The 14,423-nt window shown below is 43.8% G+C and overlaps 2 protein-coding genes across 2 annotated transcripts; both read left to right on the top strand.

Annotated features, from left to right (window-relative positions):
* The first annotated feature begins 500 nt into the window (after positions 1-500).
* gbp (glycogen synthase kinase binding protein) lies at positions 501-2,581 on the top strand. Its single transcript, XM_058053229.2, has one exon. The coding sequence runs from the start codon at positions 637-639 to the stop codon at positions 1,126-1,128; it is 492 nt and encodes a 163-aa protein (XP_057909212.1). The 5' UTR covers positions 501-636; the 3' UTR covers positions 1,129-2,581.
* A 2,459-nt stretch (positions 2,582-5,040) lies between these two features.
* Positions 5,041-14,380, top strand: dpy19l1l (dpy-19-like 1, like (H. sapiens)). The gene is made up of 22 exons (XM_058053693.2): positions 5,041-5,394; positions 5,666-5,690; positions 6,117-6,204; positions 6,526-6,663; positions 6,941-7,061; positions 8,910-9,003; positions 9,118-9,175; positions 9,252-9,343; positions 9,519-9,618; positions 9,730-9,807; positions 9,903-9,989; positions 10,082-10,141; positions 10,761-10,841; positions 11,236-11,337; positions 11,406-11,477; positions 11,594-11,682; positions 11,761-11,782; positions 11,867-11,986; positions 12,055-12,229; positions 12,300-12,399; positions 13,204-13,329; positions 13,437-14,380. The coding sequence occupies exons 1-22, from the start codon at positions 5,163-5,165 to the stop codon at positions 13,597-13,599; spliced, it is 2,223 nt and encodes a 740-aa protein (XP_057909676.2). The 5' UTR covers positions 5,041-5,162; the 3' UTR covers positions 13,600-14,380.
* Positions 14,381-14,423: the final 43 nt, after the last annotated feature.

Below are 14,423 nucleotides of genomic sequence, written 5' to 3'. Positions count from 1 at the left end.
TGAGAGAAATTAGATTTTTTTTTCATGCAATGTATCTGTACATGTAAAGGTATTTCCATTGGCATGCATCACAGTTACAACCCTTTTGGAGTGTTTGGCTCCAATTAAGTTATTTCTTGAATATGTTCCTCCTCATATGCGTGATGCAAAACGGCAAAATGAGAATATTCGGGGCGGTTTTGTCCCCTGTAACTGAAAATGCGCTTTGTTTGGTTTCCCTTGAAAGACAGTTACTAGTTATGTAACGTCCATTTGGGAAGACGAGTCCAACATCCGGGGAGTGTTCGGGGTCAAAGCGCTAGTAAATTAAACCCCTACATAACCGTGGGTGTATTACAATAGTTTGAAAATGGTTTTGTTTGACGGATTCTAGAGGATGTCGCAGCTACTAGTCGCTACGACAGCTTTACTTGGTGGCTGGCAGTGTTTTGTTTTGTGAAACACCCCTCCTCCTCTGAGGCGACTTGGTACAGTCCAACCAACACGTCAGCCATTGTTTACAAATGAAGTGAGGCTGTTGGTCTGCGGAGCGGCGTGGGAGAGCAAGGAGTGGTGCGGCGTGGCGCCTCTCATCGAGCTTTGACAACAAAAACACGTACATCCACACACTCTCACCCGCCAACACCGACCGTCACCATGCCTTGTCGAAAGGAGAACTATATCTTCCTGGAGCAGTCGGTTACCGTCGGCTCCAAAGAGGTGGACGCGCTGGTGACGAAGATCGGCGAGGCGCTGCAGCTCCACAACAATAGCAGCAGCCACCAGAAGACCATGGCGGTGTCCTGTTTGCATGGACTCACCGGCGGCGGCAGCGGGGTCAACCCGGCGTCAATCATCGGTGGTGGTTCAGGGGCACCGACTCAGAAACGCCAAGGCTGCTGTATGAGGCTGCGGAACCGTGGAAGCAGCCGGGCGAGTCCGTATAACATCCCCGGATCGAGCGACCAGGAATGGGACCAAATCAAACCGTGGAGCAAAAAGAGAATGCACGCCGAGGAGGACGACCCGCACCGTCTGCTCCAGGAGCTAATCTTATCGGGGAACCTGATCAAAGAGGCCGTTAGGAGGCTTCAGTTCTCGACCACAGACTGTGACTTCCCCAAGGCGGCGGACAACGTGCCCTGCTGATCCGGCTAACACACACGGACCCGGGACGTTTTTTTTCGTTTTCCCTTCCTCCTGGGGAAGCAAGGTTCTCCACAAATGGCGCTATGAGACGACGAGTTAAACTCACAAGACTGGTAGCTGTGTTTTCTAATTTCACCCTTTTTGTCTGGACTGTTCACTGTGTTGCGTCAGCGGCTGGTTAGCCTCGCTCGCTAGCCTGCTAGCCGCCCGGCTAACGTTGTTTATGTTTGAAAATCTCCCGGAACTCAGACGTCACTGGTGGTGGTGGGGGGGTCGCAGGGTCTCCAATAAGCCGGGATAAGATCACTTTCATCGATACCCCCCCCCCCCCCCTCATCTTTCATCTAATAACATCATCTGAGAAATTATATTTAACATCCAGGCTGTTTTGAGTGTGATTGTAAGAAGATGGGGTCTCTGCTCGATCAATTTCTTTCTCGGACGTACAAGAACATCAACCTAAACATGTTTTTATTTCCCCACTTCACGCCATTAATCCGTCTGTGTTGTATTTGGTGGGGAGGGAAAGGGGCTACGGTACAAACGAGTTCCCACATGACGGTTGAGGGTGGTGTCGTGTTGGCCATTTTGTTTACACTCTAAAGCTGGCAGTAGAAGGCAGGAAGGAAGTGTTCCATCCTCCTTTCATTTACATGCTAGTTTCTTCTCCTTTTAACTTCCATGGGAGCAGCTATTCTCACCAGTTAAACCTCAACTAGACACATGTTTGTCAAACTCTTTTCTTACCTGACAGTAAGTGTGATCTGTCTGTTTGAACACAAGTGTTGTCCTTGTTGATGCAGGGTTTCATTGTGGGCGCATTTGGGCTCTAAATAACCCAAATATATTTTTCCTAATGAATTGGTGGGTAGCTATTTTTGAAATCGTAAAAAAAAAACAAGCGACAAGTAGACACTTGAGTGTCGTCGTCGTTTTTAAAAGAAGAAGACAGTTTGCAGTGAATGAAAAATGTCTTGTCAAAATGGAAAGATGTCTTTCTGTACCCAGAAATATAAATGAGTCCATTGCAGATTTGGGCCATCAGGGGTCTCTTAAATTGACCTGATGTCCCGGATGTGGCCCGCCAGCCTTGAGTTTGATAACTGCTCTAAATGAAGAGCCTCCACTTTCGAAGTGAAGTTGGGGGGGGGCATGGAAAAGTAGGAGGAAGCACAGCCATTTCCCACAGGGCTTACTAACTGTGGCTGATGTTTGTTTGTAATGCTTGTAAAGGGGGGAGGGTTTGCCTGTCACATGACATTTTTGTGGTGCTCTTCACCTTTTTGGAATTCCAATTGGGGGTTCTGCTGTTTTTGTTTCATTTTTTTTGTATTTGTGCGCCGTGTAAAAGAAAAATGCACGACTGCTTCGTAACGAAGTATCTGATAATGTTCCTGAGTATTCAGGCCCTTTTTTTTGGTTGTCTTAATAAACACTGTTTTGTTTTTCCAAACTTGTGTGTGGTCTTCTTAGACAGCACCTTTCTCTTGTTTTGTCTTAAATCTTGTAGAAAAGTGTGTCAATCCCCTCCACTGCTCCTGGTCTTTCTACCAGAGGTGTGTGGTATACGTGGTGTTGAGAGCCACATGTTCATTATCAGGCTGGAAATACTCCCCTCCCCCCGGAGGAGCGCAGCAGGCAGGACAACAGTTGGAGGAAAACATGTTTTGCTTCTCAGTCAAAGGTCCTCCATGTTGTTTACAGCAGCTCCCTCTGCTGTTACTACTCTGTCACTGAATGGGTTGTCTCAGCAAGTTACCATGAACTCTGACCTCCAGGTTGTGGGACACAAAAGCCTACCAGCCACAACATTAGGTACACACATGGGGGTATCCAAACATACAAAAAATTTAAAGTCTGCTGTGCCACTTTTTTTATACATGAACAACTCTAAAATGTAAGTCAGTATACAGTTTTCTAAGATATTTGTGTCATTTAATATATCCCATTGTTTTCATAGTATGCCAATGGCCAATAAATAAGCTGTGGGATGAAAATGACCCCAGGCTGCGCTTTGGACACCACTTGTGTCATAAATTCTGCCATTTCACACATAAATGGTTGATGCTAATGCATACTCAACAACAAAAAAGTGGGATAATTTTTCTTTGAGTTTATCCCGGATGACAATGCTTCTTACCTTACCTCGGAGAGCCCAGCAGCCTTACAGAAAAAAATAATTTGGGCCATTTGTACCCACAATCTTGATCTTTGGAGCACTACCCCAAAGCTCATGGTAGGAATGTAGACTTACAGGTAAAATTGGGAGCTTTGCCTTTCGGCTCAGCTCCCTCTTCACCTAAATGGCCTGATGTAGAATCTGCATCACTGCAGAGTCCGCACCAACCCGCCTGTGGATATTGTGTTCCATCCTGCAGGACCACATCATCTGCTAGGGCCGACCCTAGCCCTAAACAAAATTTTATTTTGGGGCCCTCACACATGGAAAAACAATTAATTACCGTATTGTTTTTTTAAGCTGCTCATAGAAATTCTGTCCATAAAAGTAATGAAGACTATTGGTGACAGTAGCTGACATACAAGTGTAAAAAGAGTTAGCTACTATATAGTACGACTGAATGACGTGTATATGTGGTTATAAACGTGTGTTTTCTTTATTCACTTTTGGTGAGCCCTCCCATAATGCTCAATATCCGTAGTACAGTTGAATGGCCTCAATAGTGTTGACCGCGTTTTACTGAGTGTCAGCGGGTCCAGTGGCGCTGCCCTCAGCTTCACCATGGTTACAAGATGAAGCTTCTTGTAATTACGTTAAATGTCCATGTGGGAGCAGCGTTTCACCACTTGTCGAAAATTGTATGTGTAGTATTGATCGGAAACTCGATTCCTTTTTCTGACTCGAGTTCTTTTGAGTCACTCAATTAAGTGAATTGGGTAATTGATTCACTGGGGTCACAGAGCGCATGTGCAGAAACCCGCACATGTGGAACAAGTTGTGAAACGGATACTCTATTCACTCATACAGAGTGTATGCACATAAACCTGCACGAATCGGGTACCCAATTCATTCAAATCACCCGGCACAGGGCGTAACGTCTCCTCCTCCGACTTGTCCTCCATTCAATGGAGGAGCTTGACATCTTGCCTGATTTCCTTTAGTTGCAGTAGCAGTGGTTGGCCACTGTGGTCCAGTCAGGAGATCCGGAAAAGATCCGGAAGGCCTTCGGTCAATCCTCCGCAATCTTTGTGTATAGTTTGCATGCGTAGTCCATTTCTGTTTGTTAGTCTATATGTGCCCTGTGATTGGCTGGCGACCAGTCCAGGGTGTACCCCGCCTCTCGCCCAAAGTCAGCTGGGATAGACCCACGACCTAGTGGTGGGTTTGGCGAGTGGTGAGTATGTGAACGAGTTAAAAGAGACGAGTACCCATGAGTCCCAATCAATGACAAACTCGCGAGTTTTGAACGAGTCGTTCAATACTTGTCAACTTCTTACTAATGTGTAGCAGCGTTGGGCGATACTCCAAAATATCTATGCGATATCAAGTTGATTCAAGGCCGGTTTTGCAATACTGAAATCGATATAGTTACATTGAAATTTTAAACATTCTTGACAAAATTACTTGCGATTGCGATTGTACATAAAATGATACATATTATTCAACAAAAGCAACTACAATTGGCTCCTGTTCAAATCGTTTGGACTGATGTGTCCAATGAATCATTCCCCGAGTTGTAACAAAAAATTATAAAATATAAAATAAAATAATACATAATATAAAATATCAAACAAAAAAATATCACAAACATAGATATTTGTGAAAATAACTAATGGAACTAAAAATATTGAGCTCATAGCGCTAGTATCGGCCCGATACGGACACTACCGTTATTCGTCAAATGGTCGATATTTGGCTCGATCCTAACGCCCCTATGTGTAGAAAGTGAAGCGAAGTAGTGATTCGGGGGCGGATCTTGCCAGCAGGCACACGCCGCCGCTGTGTGGCCGCTCACATCGCGCTCACCTCCGGCTTCCTCCTCGCTGCCTACCCGTACTGGCTCTCCGTGGCGACCATGGCGGCCAAAAATAGAAAGCAGACGGGGAAGAGTTCTTCCTCGCAGGGTGACAAAAGCGATAAGACCTCGCCGATTCCTCCTGGAACTAAAAGTGTCTTCAGGCGGGCAGGCAGAGATGGCAAAGCTCACGGCGGTGGAAGCTCACACCAAAACGGGTTAACGGGCATCAGGAACAAGCTGGGGCTGACTGGCTGGGGGGCGGCCGGGCTGGGATTCACTCTCCTCCTCGGTAAGCTCCGACCGTTAGCCTGCTAGCTTAGCACTGGACGTCCAAAACAGGCTAAATATGAATAAATGACACGAACTTGTTATCTGCTATCCATCATTAGGCTAACGTTAGCTCACCTGTGCTACCAGTCATTAGACATCGTTTATTTACTCTCTAAAACCACAATTTCCCTTACAAACTTGATCTGCTAAACGTCATTATCACATCAGAGTACTGTCTCAACTATTCTCTCTCTAATTGTTTTTTTCTTTATTATTTCTTCTGCCCACAGCTACCCTAAGCGGATATCTCCACTGGTGAGTGTTTATTATTATGTTTATTATTATTATATATATTGTATAATATATGAATGACACACAGCACGGCGGTCGAGTGGTTAGCGCGCAGACCTCACAGCTAGGAGACCTGGGTTCAATTCCACCCTCGGCCATCTCTGAGTGTAGTTTGCATGCGTGGGTTTTCTCGGGGTACTCCGGTTTCCTCCCACATTTAATTGGCCACTCCAAATGTGAATGTGATTGTGAATGGTTCTATATGTGCCCTGTGATTGGCTGGCCACCAGTCCAGGGTGTACCCCGCCTCTCCCCCAAAGACAGCTGGGATAGGCTCCAGCACCCCCGCGACCCTCATGAGGAAAAAGCAGTAGAAAATGAATGAATGAATGACACTACAGTCATGATTTTAAAAGCTCCAGTCTCACATTTATTTTCCTCCAACTTCAGGTATCATCTCACACAGCTCTTTGAGAACGACAGACACTTTTCACACTTGTCCAGCCTGGAGAAGGAGATGGCTTTCCGTACAGAAATGGTCAGATGTGCTCTATGTGCTGCACTGTCAGAGATTACCATGTTTATTAAGGTTACTGTGGTTATTATTGTTGCTAGTTTACTGCATTATACTTAGAGTTGTTTGTAATAGTCACCTATCTTATGTAAGATCTGCAATCGTATGTATTGCGCTGTACAAGCGTTCCTGGTAACCAGGAAATACATGCTCTATGACGTCAAGCAGAATGGTGTTTGCTGTCTGACACAGTAAAAAGCTTCCTTTTACATCAGGTATTTTGGCCACCCTTCTGTTTGCACTTGATGCTTTTAATCGATGGTGTCTGTCTTGTATGGATTTCAGGGTTTGTACTACTCTTACTACAAGACCATCATCGAGGCGCCCTCCTTCCTGCAGGGCCTGCACATGGTGATGAATGATCGGCTGACAGAGTACCCGCTGGTTATTAACACCCTGAAGAGGTTCAATCTCTACCCAGAGGTCATTTTGGACTTCTAATTACACATTTTACGTTTGCTGTCAGGGATTCTGACTAAATACAACCAGTCCAGGACCATCTAGAAAAGCGTCAGAGCAATAGCCTGCTCCTACATTGGATGAAAATATCATCATTAATCATATATTCATTTTCCCCAAGTGTTCCTTATGGAATCAGTCTTAGACCCACTTTGACAAGAGGCTTGTGTGTGTGTGTGTTTGCTCCTCAGAAACAAAGGAAGCTTTTGAAACTGTGTTTGTGTGTGTGTGTACTCCCCAGGTGGTTCTGGCCAGCTGGTACCGGATGTACATGGGTGTCATGGGTTACTTTGGCATCCCTACCAAGATGTGCTGGTCCATCAATAGAGGAGAAGGCATGACACCTGTGGACAGTTGTGAAGGTACAAACAGTCGCCATGGAGACCCTGTGCGGGCTGCAAATACACAAATTTATACACACACGTCCACAATGAGTGTGCAGACTGTCAAGCTACCATAGCAGAATAAGTAGAGTAGGAGGAAGAAAGTGGTGACTCAAGTTAGTAAAATTATTTTATTACACACAAACACTTGTTTGCCAAAGTGTAAATAATGTGGGGGTTGAAGTTCACTTATTGATTAGTCAGTGTTTACATGAATGTGTTGCAATAGAGAGTGGTTCGTTGTGGGAGACACTGAATGGATTTGTGAGAAGATTAACTCGTGTCAGTTGTCATGACAACCTCCTAAAAAAGATCAAATACACAAAAAAGTTGACTCTGTTTCTTTAGTGGTTGGCCCAAAAGAAGGCACTCCTGTCATAAACGTCCTATACTTATATGTACAGTCATCCCTCGTTTATCACAGTTAATTGGGTCAAGACAAGACCGCCATAAGTGAATTTCTGCGAACTAAGATTCAGTTTTAATAAATTGAATACTTTTGTAGTTATGGCAATAACCTGTTTAAGATGTTTAAATCATTATTTTTACATTATTACAGCCCTCCGCACATGAAATAATATACAGTCACCTTTACATTTGTATTACCCAATAGTAGATGTAATCAGAGAAAGTAAAACATTATACACATAAATAAGATAACATAGACTCACACGTTAGCAGTTCTTTGTTGCACCTGCCAAAATGGTAGGCGGGGTAATGCACCTTATAGGCGGTTGCAACTCGACCCCCGCCACCCACGAGAAGAAGAAAACGCAACAGCACCATGCAAATATGTCTGTCGTGTACAATGGTGACGTTATTTTCACTTTGGATGTTGGATATTGAGTTCCGTAGCTACAGTGGTACTTCCCCCTCACTGTGCCTGGGCTGCTGTGTCATGGTGTGGGAAGCTCACACAGGAAATTCCACTCCAACCGCTGGTTGTTTATACGAGGGACTGTCAATCAATTAGTATTGCGTTGAAGTTGAACAGTTTATTTATTCTAAATCACACCGCAAATTGATCTGTAACCATGGCAAATGATTAGTCCTAAAGTCTAGTCTTAGTCTAAAAGTATTTTGCATGACCATATTTTCCCGTTTTATCTTTTATTGGATCTTTTATTGTTGGTCATACTGTGTAATAGAAAAGTTCTTGGTCATGCTGTTTGATAAAAAGAAAATTCAGCAATACTTTGGTTGCGTTATTTGTAATGCTGTGAAGAAAGCTATTTTCATAACTGTATTCTAAAATTCCACAAACAAAATTATTACCAAAACAAAGAAAGAAAGGATCAGTACCAGATCGGCAAGACCATTAAAAAAAACGTATCAGAAGCCAAAAAATATGGATCGGGACATCCGTAATCACAACCTCTTGAGTTGGAATCTGTGCAAGCTGCTTTTGTGTTTGACGTATTTTGAAAAAATACAAAAGTTACTTCTACTTCTAAAAGTTGATAAGCTATTATGTTCTGCAGCTACAGACAATTTTTCCTGGGAAAAGTGACCTGGTGATACAACTGGGGCCTCCGTCTTCCTCTATAGTGGCTAGCTTTATGATCACATATTTAATATAAATTAATACCGACTTAGGGTGAATGAGAAAACGGCCTATTTTGGGGGAATAAAAGCACAATGGGCAGTTACTTGTTGACTTGTCTGCTAGAGGAATCCACTGTATGATAAACATGAAAAATGAAAAGTCAGTGATGGACTGTGTTTACCTCTGTGTCATGTTTTTGTCACTCAGGTGTATGTGGATAAAAACTGAGCACACATGCTTGCTAACGCCTGTTCTCATTACATGTGTATTCTTCATGTCAGGCATGGGTGACCCGGCGTACTTCTACGTCACCTGTGTATTCTTGCTCAACGGTGCGATGCTGAGCCTGTTCTTCCTGTATGGCACCTACCTCAGGTAATCATCCGTCTCACTCACCTTATGAAAAACCTGTTGGGTATGAGGAAGGTGCCAACAAAAGGAATTTAAACGCAGTGATGGAGAACATCCTCTTTTTTGTTTCTTCTCTAGTGGCAGCCGGCTGGGCGGCATTGTGACCACTTTGTGTTTTTTCTTCAATCACGGCGAGGTGAGGGCACTTCCTGGATGCTAAAACATGAATGTTGCTATCGTTAAACCAAGAACATCTTGTCCATTTGTGTCAGAGCACCCGTGTGATGTGGACTCCCCCTTTGAGGGAGAGTTTTGCCTACCCCTTCCTCGTCTTGCAGATGTTGCTCCTCACTTTCATTTTGAGGTAAAGACTCCTGTTGTGTTCTTTATTGGTGTGCGCCACAAATAAAGGAATGTATGGGAAACACTGCCATGTAATGTTTATTTTGTCAAAGTGCTGCACCAGTAGCATTTTAAATAGCTTTTTAAATTGGTGCCCTTCTTGTTTGTTTCTGCCCCCCCGCCATCCTCCACTCTAGAACCCGGAACCCGGGCAGGATGGCCTTGGCTGCTCTGGGCATCTCCACATTATGCTTCATGCTGCCATGGCAGTTTGCCCAGTTTGTGCTGCTCACTCAGGTAAACCGAGGGGAAGTCCAAATCTGCCATAGGATGCCATGAATGGGCCAGCTATTCAACTTGTAATGGAAACAAATGTCAGGGTTTAAAATGTCTGCTTTCTTTTATCAGGTGGCTTCCTTGTTTGCGTCCTACATCCTGGGTTACCTCAGTTCTGCTAAGATGCAGTCAGTGTTGGTCACTCACATGGTATAGTACACCTTTGCGTCCTAAAACTGACATCCATCATTGCTGATGGACTGTGCTCAGTGGCACCTCCTTTCCTTTGTATTCACTCTCCGCAGGTCACGCTGGCCGTCTGCTTTGTGCTGATGTTTGGCAACTCCATGCTCCTCACGTCCTTCTATGCCTCCTCCCTTGTCTCCATCTGGGTAAGTCCAGTATGGATGATGTCAGGTGGAGCAGTAGAGTCCGATATAATTGTTCTTTTCTTGTAGACCATGTTGACATATGTGTTTCTCAGGCTATCGTTGCGTTGAGGGATCGGTTTACTCAGATCTTCAAAACTGGCCTTGTCTTCTGGGTAGGCATGACCACCTTCTGCTTCTTCTAGTATCCACTTTGATAACTTACTGTGCTTAAGGGTGTACAGTAATCCCTTTTATTACCTTTAATTGGCTGCAGACCTGACCTCACTTCCAAATGTGCAAACCCCATTATCTGAAACTTTTCCATTGTTTAACACAAAGATGCAACATTCTAACTACATTTATCGGTCAGGAAAGTGCAAAAATCACAATAGGTCCCCTTTAACAAATAATAAGTTGTAGTAGCTCCAATTGCCATCATTATTTTAACTCACAATTTTTTGTTTTTGCTTCAAGTTGTGGAAAAATTGTTTAAAAGCATCATCCTTGGGTCATGCATGCAAAGTTATAAAACATCTAAAAATGTACATGCATTGTTTTGTGACTCAGTTAAATAAAAATGTTTCTGTTTGTTAAATAATGTTAAGCTATCATCTTGTGCATCGTCTCGTCTCGTGAGTTGAGTGTATCATGACACCCCTACAAGCTACATTCACAAGCAGTACCACTATAATGTGTTATGGTCCAAATGTATTCCCGGCTGTAATTATGCAATGTTATACAAACTTGATCTCCTTTTGTTTTAAGTTTCTAATGTGTGCCCTTCCCCCTCAGGTCATGCAGGCTTTAGTTTGGGTCGGCTCCACTGTTCTGCTCAAATTCTTGCTGTCCACAATCCTTGGTGCTTCAGATGATGTGAGTTACTGTCTCTTTAATGATGCCTTTTGTTTGAGGAGATTAGGATCAATTGTTATATTGTCCCCTAGTGCTGCTTTTAAGAGCTGATGTAGTGAGCGTAATTGTTCAATTAATGATTTAAGCGCTTCTGTCACTTGGTGAGCTACTGTTTCTTTAAGAGGGTTAGTTTGTGTTACTAAGTGCTGCTGTCCATTTGAGAGTAACTGTGACTTAGAACTACTGTAATTTTAAGCGCGACTGTCACTTGAGGAAGCACTCTCTCTCAGAGTTGCTCACTAGAGTGATTAAGTGCACTTTTTAGAACCATACAATTCCCTTTAGGTTTATGTGTTTGTACCAAGCCACAGTGTGCTGTAAATAATGTACAGACATGATGGGTGTTGTTTTCCAGGCTCACATCAGTGCCTTGATCAAGTCCAAGTTCAGCAGCTACAAGGACTTCCACACACTCATGTACACGTGTGCTGCAGAGTTTAACTTCATGGAGTGGGAGGTGAAGAAATGGACTCACATCAGTGTGTGCGAGTGTGTGTGTTTTAAACCTCATCTTCGCCCCATCAGACTCCTACACGCTACTTGAAAACGTTGCTGCTGCCAGTTAATGTGTTGTTGGTTGCTCTGATAGCAAAGACGGTGAGTCTTTGGAGAGCATCGACATTCCCACTTCATCTTTTTCTTCAGTTTTTACATAGGAGGTCACTAAAACGGGCATCCCGCTCCGTGTGCAATTTCTTCTGTGTCCTTTTCAGATTGTTCAGGATGTCTTCCGATTCCTGAGGGATGGAGGGAAGGCGTCTGTAGAGAACAATGGGGAGGATAAGGGTGACAGAGCTGTAAGGTCAGCTGTGGGTGTGTGGACATAATGATATGACCGGTGAATGTTTTTGTTCTTAGCTTCTTGTTATCTCTGTTGTAGGTGTGACGTCACCAAAGGAGAAGTAAGATATATTTCCTTGTATTTCATTTCTGATGTTCTAATGTCCATAATATGTATTATGCATATTTCCTATGTGGCCCTGCAGATGGCCTACCACAGCCTGCAGCTGGTGGCGTTCACTCTACTGGCCATCCTCATCATGCGACTCAAGCTCTTCCTCACGCCTCACATGTGCATCATGGCCTCGCTGATCTGCTCCAGACAGGTCGGTCTCAGCCAATGACAGCACTTTAAACGTGGATGAGCATGCACGTGACTATTAGTACCATGTAGTTGTTCAGCTGGCTCGGGGAGAAGGTGAAGCACCGGGCCGCTGTGGTCCTGGTCCTGGCCTTAATGGCAGTACAAGGAGTGGCCAACCTGCAGGCCCAGTGGGGCATCATTGGAGAGTTTAGCAACATGCCGCAGGAGGAGCTGCTGGACTGGATCCAGGAGAACACCAGCCCTGGTGAGGAATGCTGTTGTTGTAGTTGGCACGGCCAGCGCCCTGTGACTGTGTTTTGTCATCTGTGATCCAGACTCTGTGTTTGCTGGAGCCATGCCCACCATGGCCAGTGTCAAGCTGTCCACCGGTCGCCCCATCGTCAACCACCCCCATTATGAAGACGCTGGTCTGAGGTCAGTGAGAGCCATGTAACTGTTGTTGTAGTAGTAATAGTAGTCAAACACTGTACAAGGAACACATGAAGGACATGTACAATGCAGTAATTAAAAGATGAAATAAAATAATTCCATGGAACAGCAATAAAAAAAAATGTCAACTCCTTACCTTTATTGACTACAGCTTATTGGGAGAAGGTACAGTAAAAGAGGCAGGAGAACAAATGTAGCAATAATTAGACCACTAAGCTTAGTTATGCTGCGTTTACACTTGCACGATCTTTGTCCCTGCAGTGGTGCACAAATTTGCATGCCAATAAGTAAATTGGTTGCTAACACGTGAGAAGTATGTGTAAATTGTGTGGAGCTGTGTGCCAGTGGGCAAAGAAAATTGTGAAATATTCAAAATTTGTGACACACATAATTTCTGTGAAGTAGTTATGAATGGAAGATGAACGCAACACAAACAATGCAGGCAGGCAGTATCAAAACGTGCCTCAGCACCTCTTGGAGTGAGTCGGGGGGGAATTTTCAAGTAATTTCTGCAGTGTCTTGGATCTCTTGTGATTTTCTGTTAACTATGTCCGGTACTGAAGAGGTTGTCTTATGAAAAATGGCTGGGATTGAATGAGTTAATAAGCGATGTTATTCATTCCATGCACTGTAGCTTCAGATAAGGCTACACGAGACCAGTACACACTGCACCCAGTCCAGGGTATATCCTGCCTCTCATCCAAAGTCAGCTACTCTGGACTTTTATGAGGAGAAGCGGTGTTGAAAGTGAGGCAATGGCTGTGATGCTAATGTGTGTTGATGTTACAGGGAGAGAACAAAGCTGGTCTACTCCATGTACAGCCGCATGTCTGTAGACAGCGTGAAGAGCAACCTAAAGAAGCTGGGAGTGGACTACTTTGTTCTGGAAGATTCTTGGTGCACCAGGAGGACAAGGTACGGCACACACCAGTACACACTCATAACCTGCAACTGTTTACTTTTACAAATGATCTTCATTTTAGTTGGCATAGTTTATGAGTGACATGTTTCCTTTGGTTTAGACCTGGCTGCAGCATGCCAGAGATCTGGGATGTGGAGGATCCCGAAAATATGGGTAAAACTCCTCTTTGCACTCACATGTCAAGGAATTCGTGGCCTCACTTCACCACAGTCTTTGCCAATCACATCTACAAAGTCCTCAAAGTGGCCAAAGATGTCAGATAACAGTGAAGACGACAGATAACAACCCAACTTCACTGTCACCACTGCTGCTTTTCAAGTAGCATCAATACAGTATCTCCCTTTTTTTGTGCAGCGATGCAGGGAATCTTGCGCCTTCTGTTTTGTTACATGGGATCTGTTATTGTGTCTCAAGAGAAAATGATTACTTCATTGGTTTACATGATGTCCACATGCTGTGAAAGCAATACCTACAAAAGACAGCAGCCAACCACTCATTCTGTTGTTTTGTATGGCATTATTACTTTGTATTTATTTGTGTGCTCACGTGTACACAAGGCCAGTGAAGTTGTCTTCTTGTGTATGAAGTACATTGATCATGTGGATTGCCTTTACACTTTGATTGAGCAGTAAGAGTATGAAGCAGATGCACCCCATTCAGTTCACGTCACAACAATTAATCCCTTGTTTTTATTTCCTCTGTTAGATCTCATACTGCCAAGCCACAATATGTGTAGCAGTGCTTACCTCTCAGTGGTAGTAGCATGGGGTTTGGAAAATGGTCTTTTGTGACACGTAACGCGAGATATAAGGATACAGCTAGCGTTGCAACAAACTAAAGGGTTAGCCTCAATGTGCCACAGTGAGTGATGGGACAAATACATCACAAAGTTCATTTTGTAAATAAATGTACAATGCTTTTTTTTAATGAACGTTTTCAATCCCTTTTTAATGCGTTTAGCATTCCTTCCTTGTTGCTGTCTATGCGTGTTGCACATGTCTTTTGTAATATTGTTTGTATTGAAATAAAGGGTCAGATTTCTTATGAAGACTTGTCTTTAGTCATCTTCAACCTTCAGACAGGAGAA

Source organism: Doryrhamphus excisus, linkage group LG5 (genome assembly GCF_037039965.1).
Source record: "Doryrhamphus excisus strain RoL-2023G ecotype Guam linkage group LG5, RoL_Dexc_Guam_v1.1, whole genome shotgun sequence".
Taxonomy (NCBI): Eukaryota; Metazoa; Chordata; class Actinopteri; order Syngnathiformes; family Syngnathidae; genus Doryrhamphus; species Doryrhamphus excisus.
This window is presented reverse-complemented; position numbering and strand designations above follow the sequence as displayed.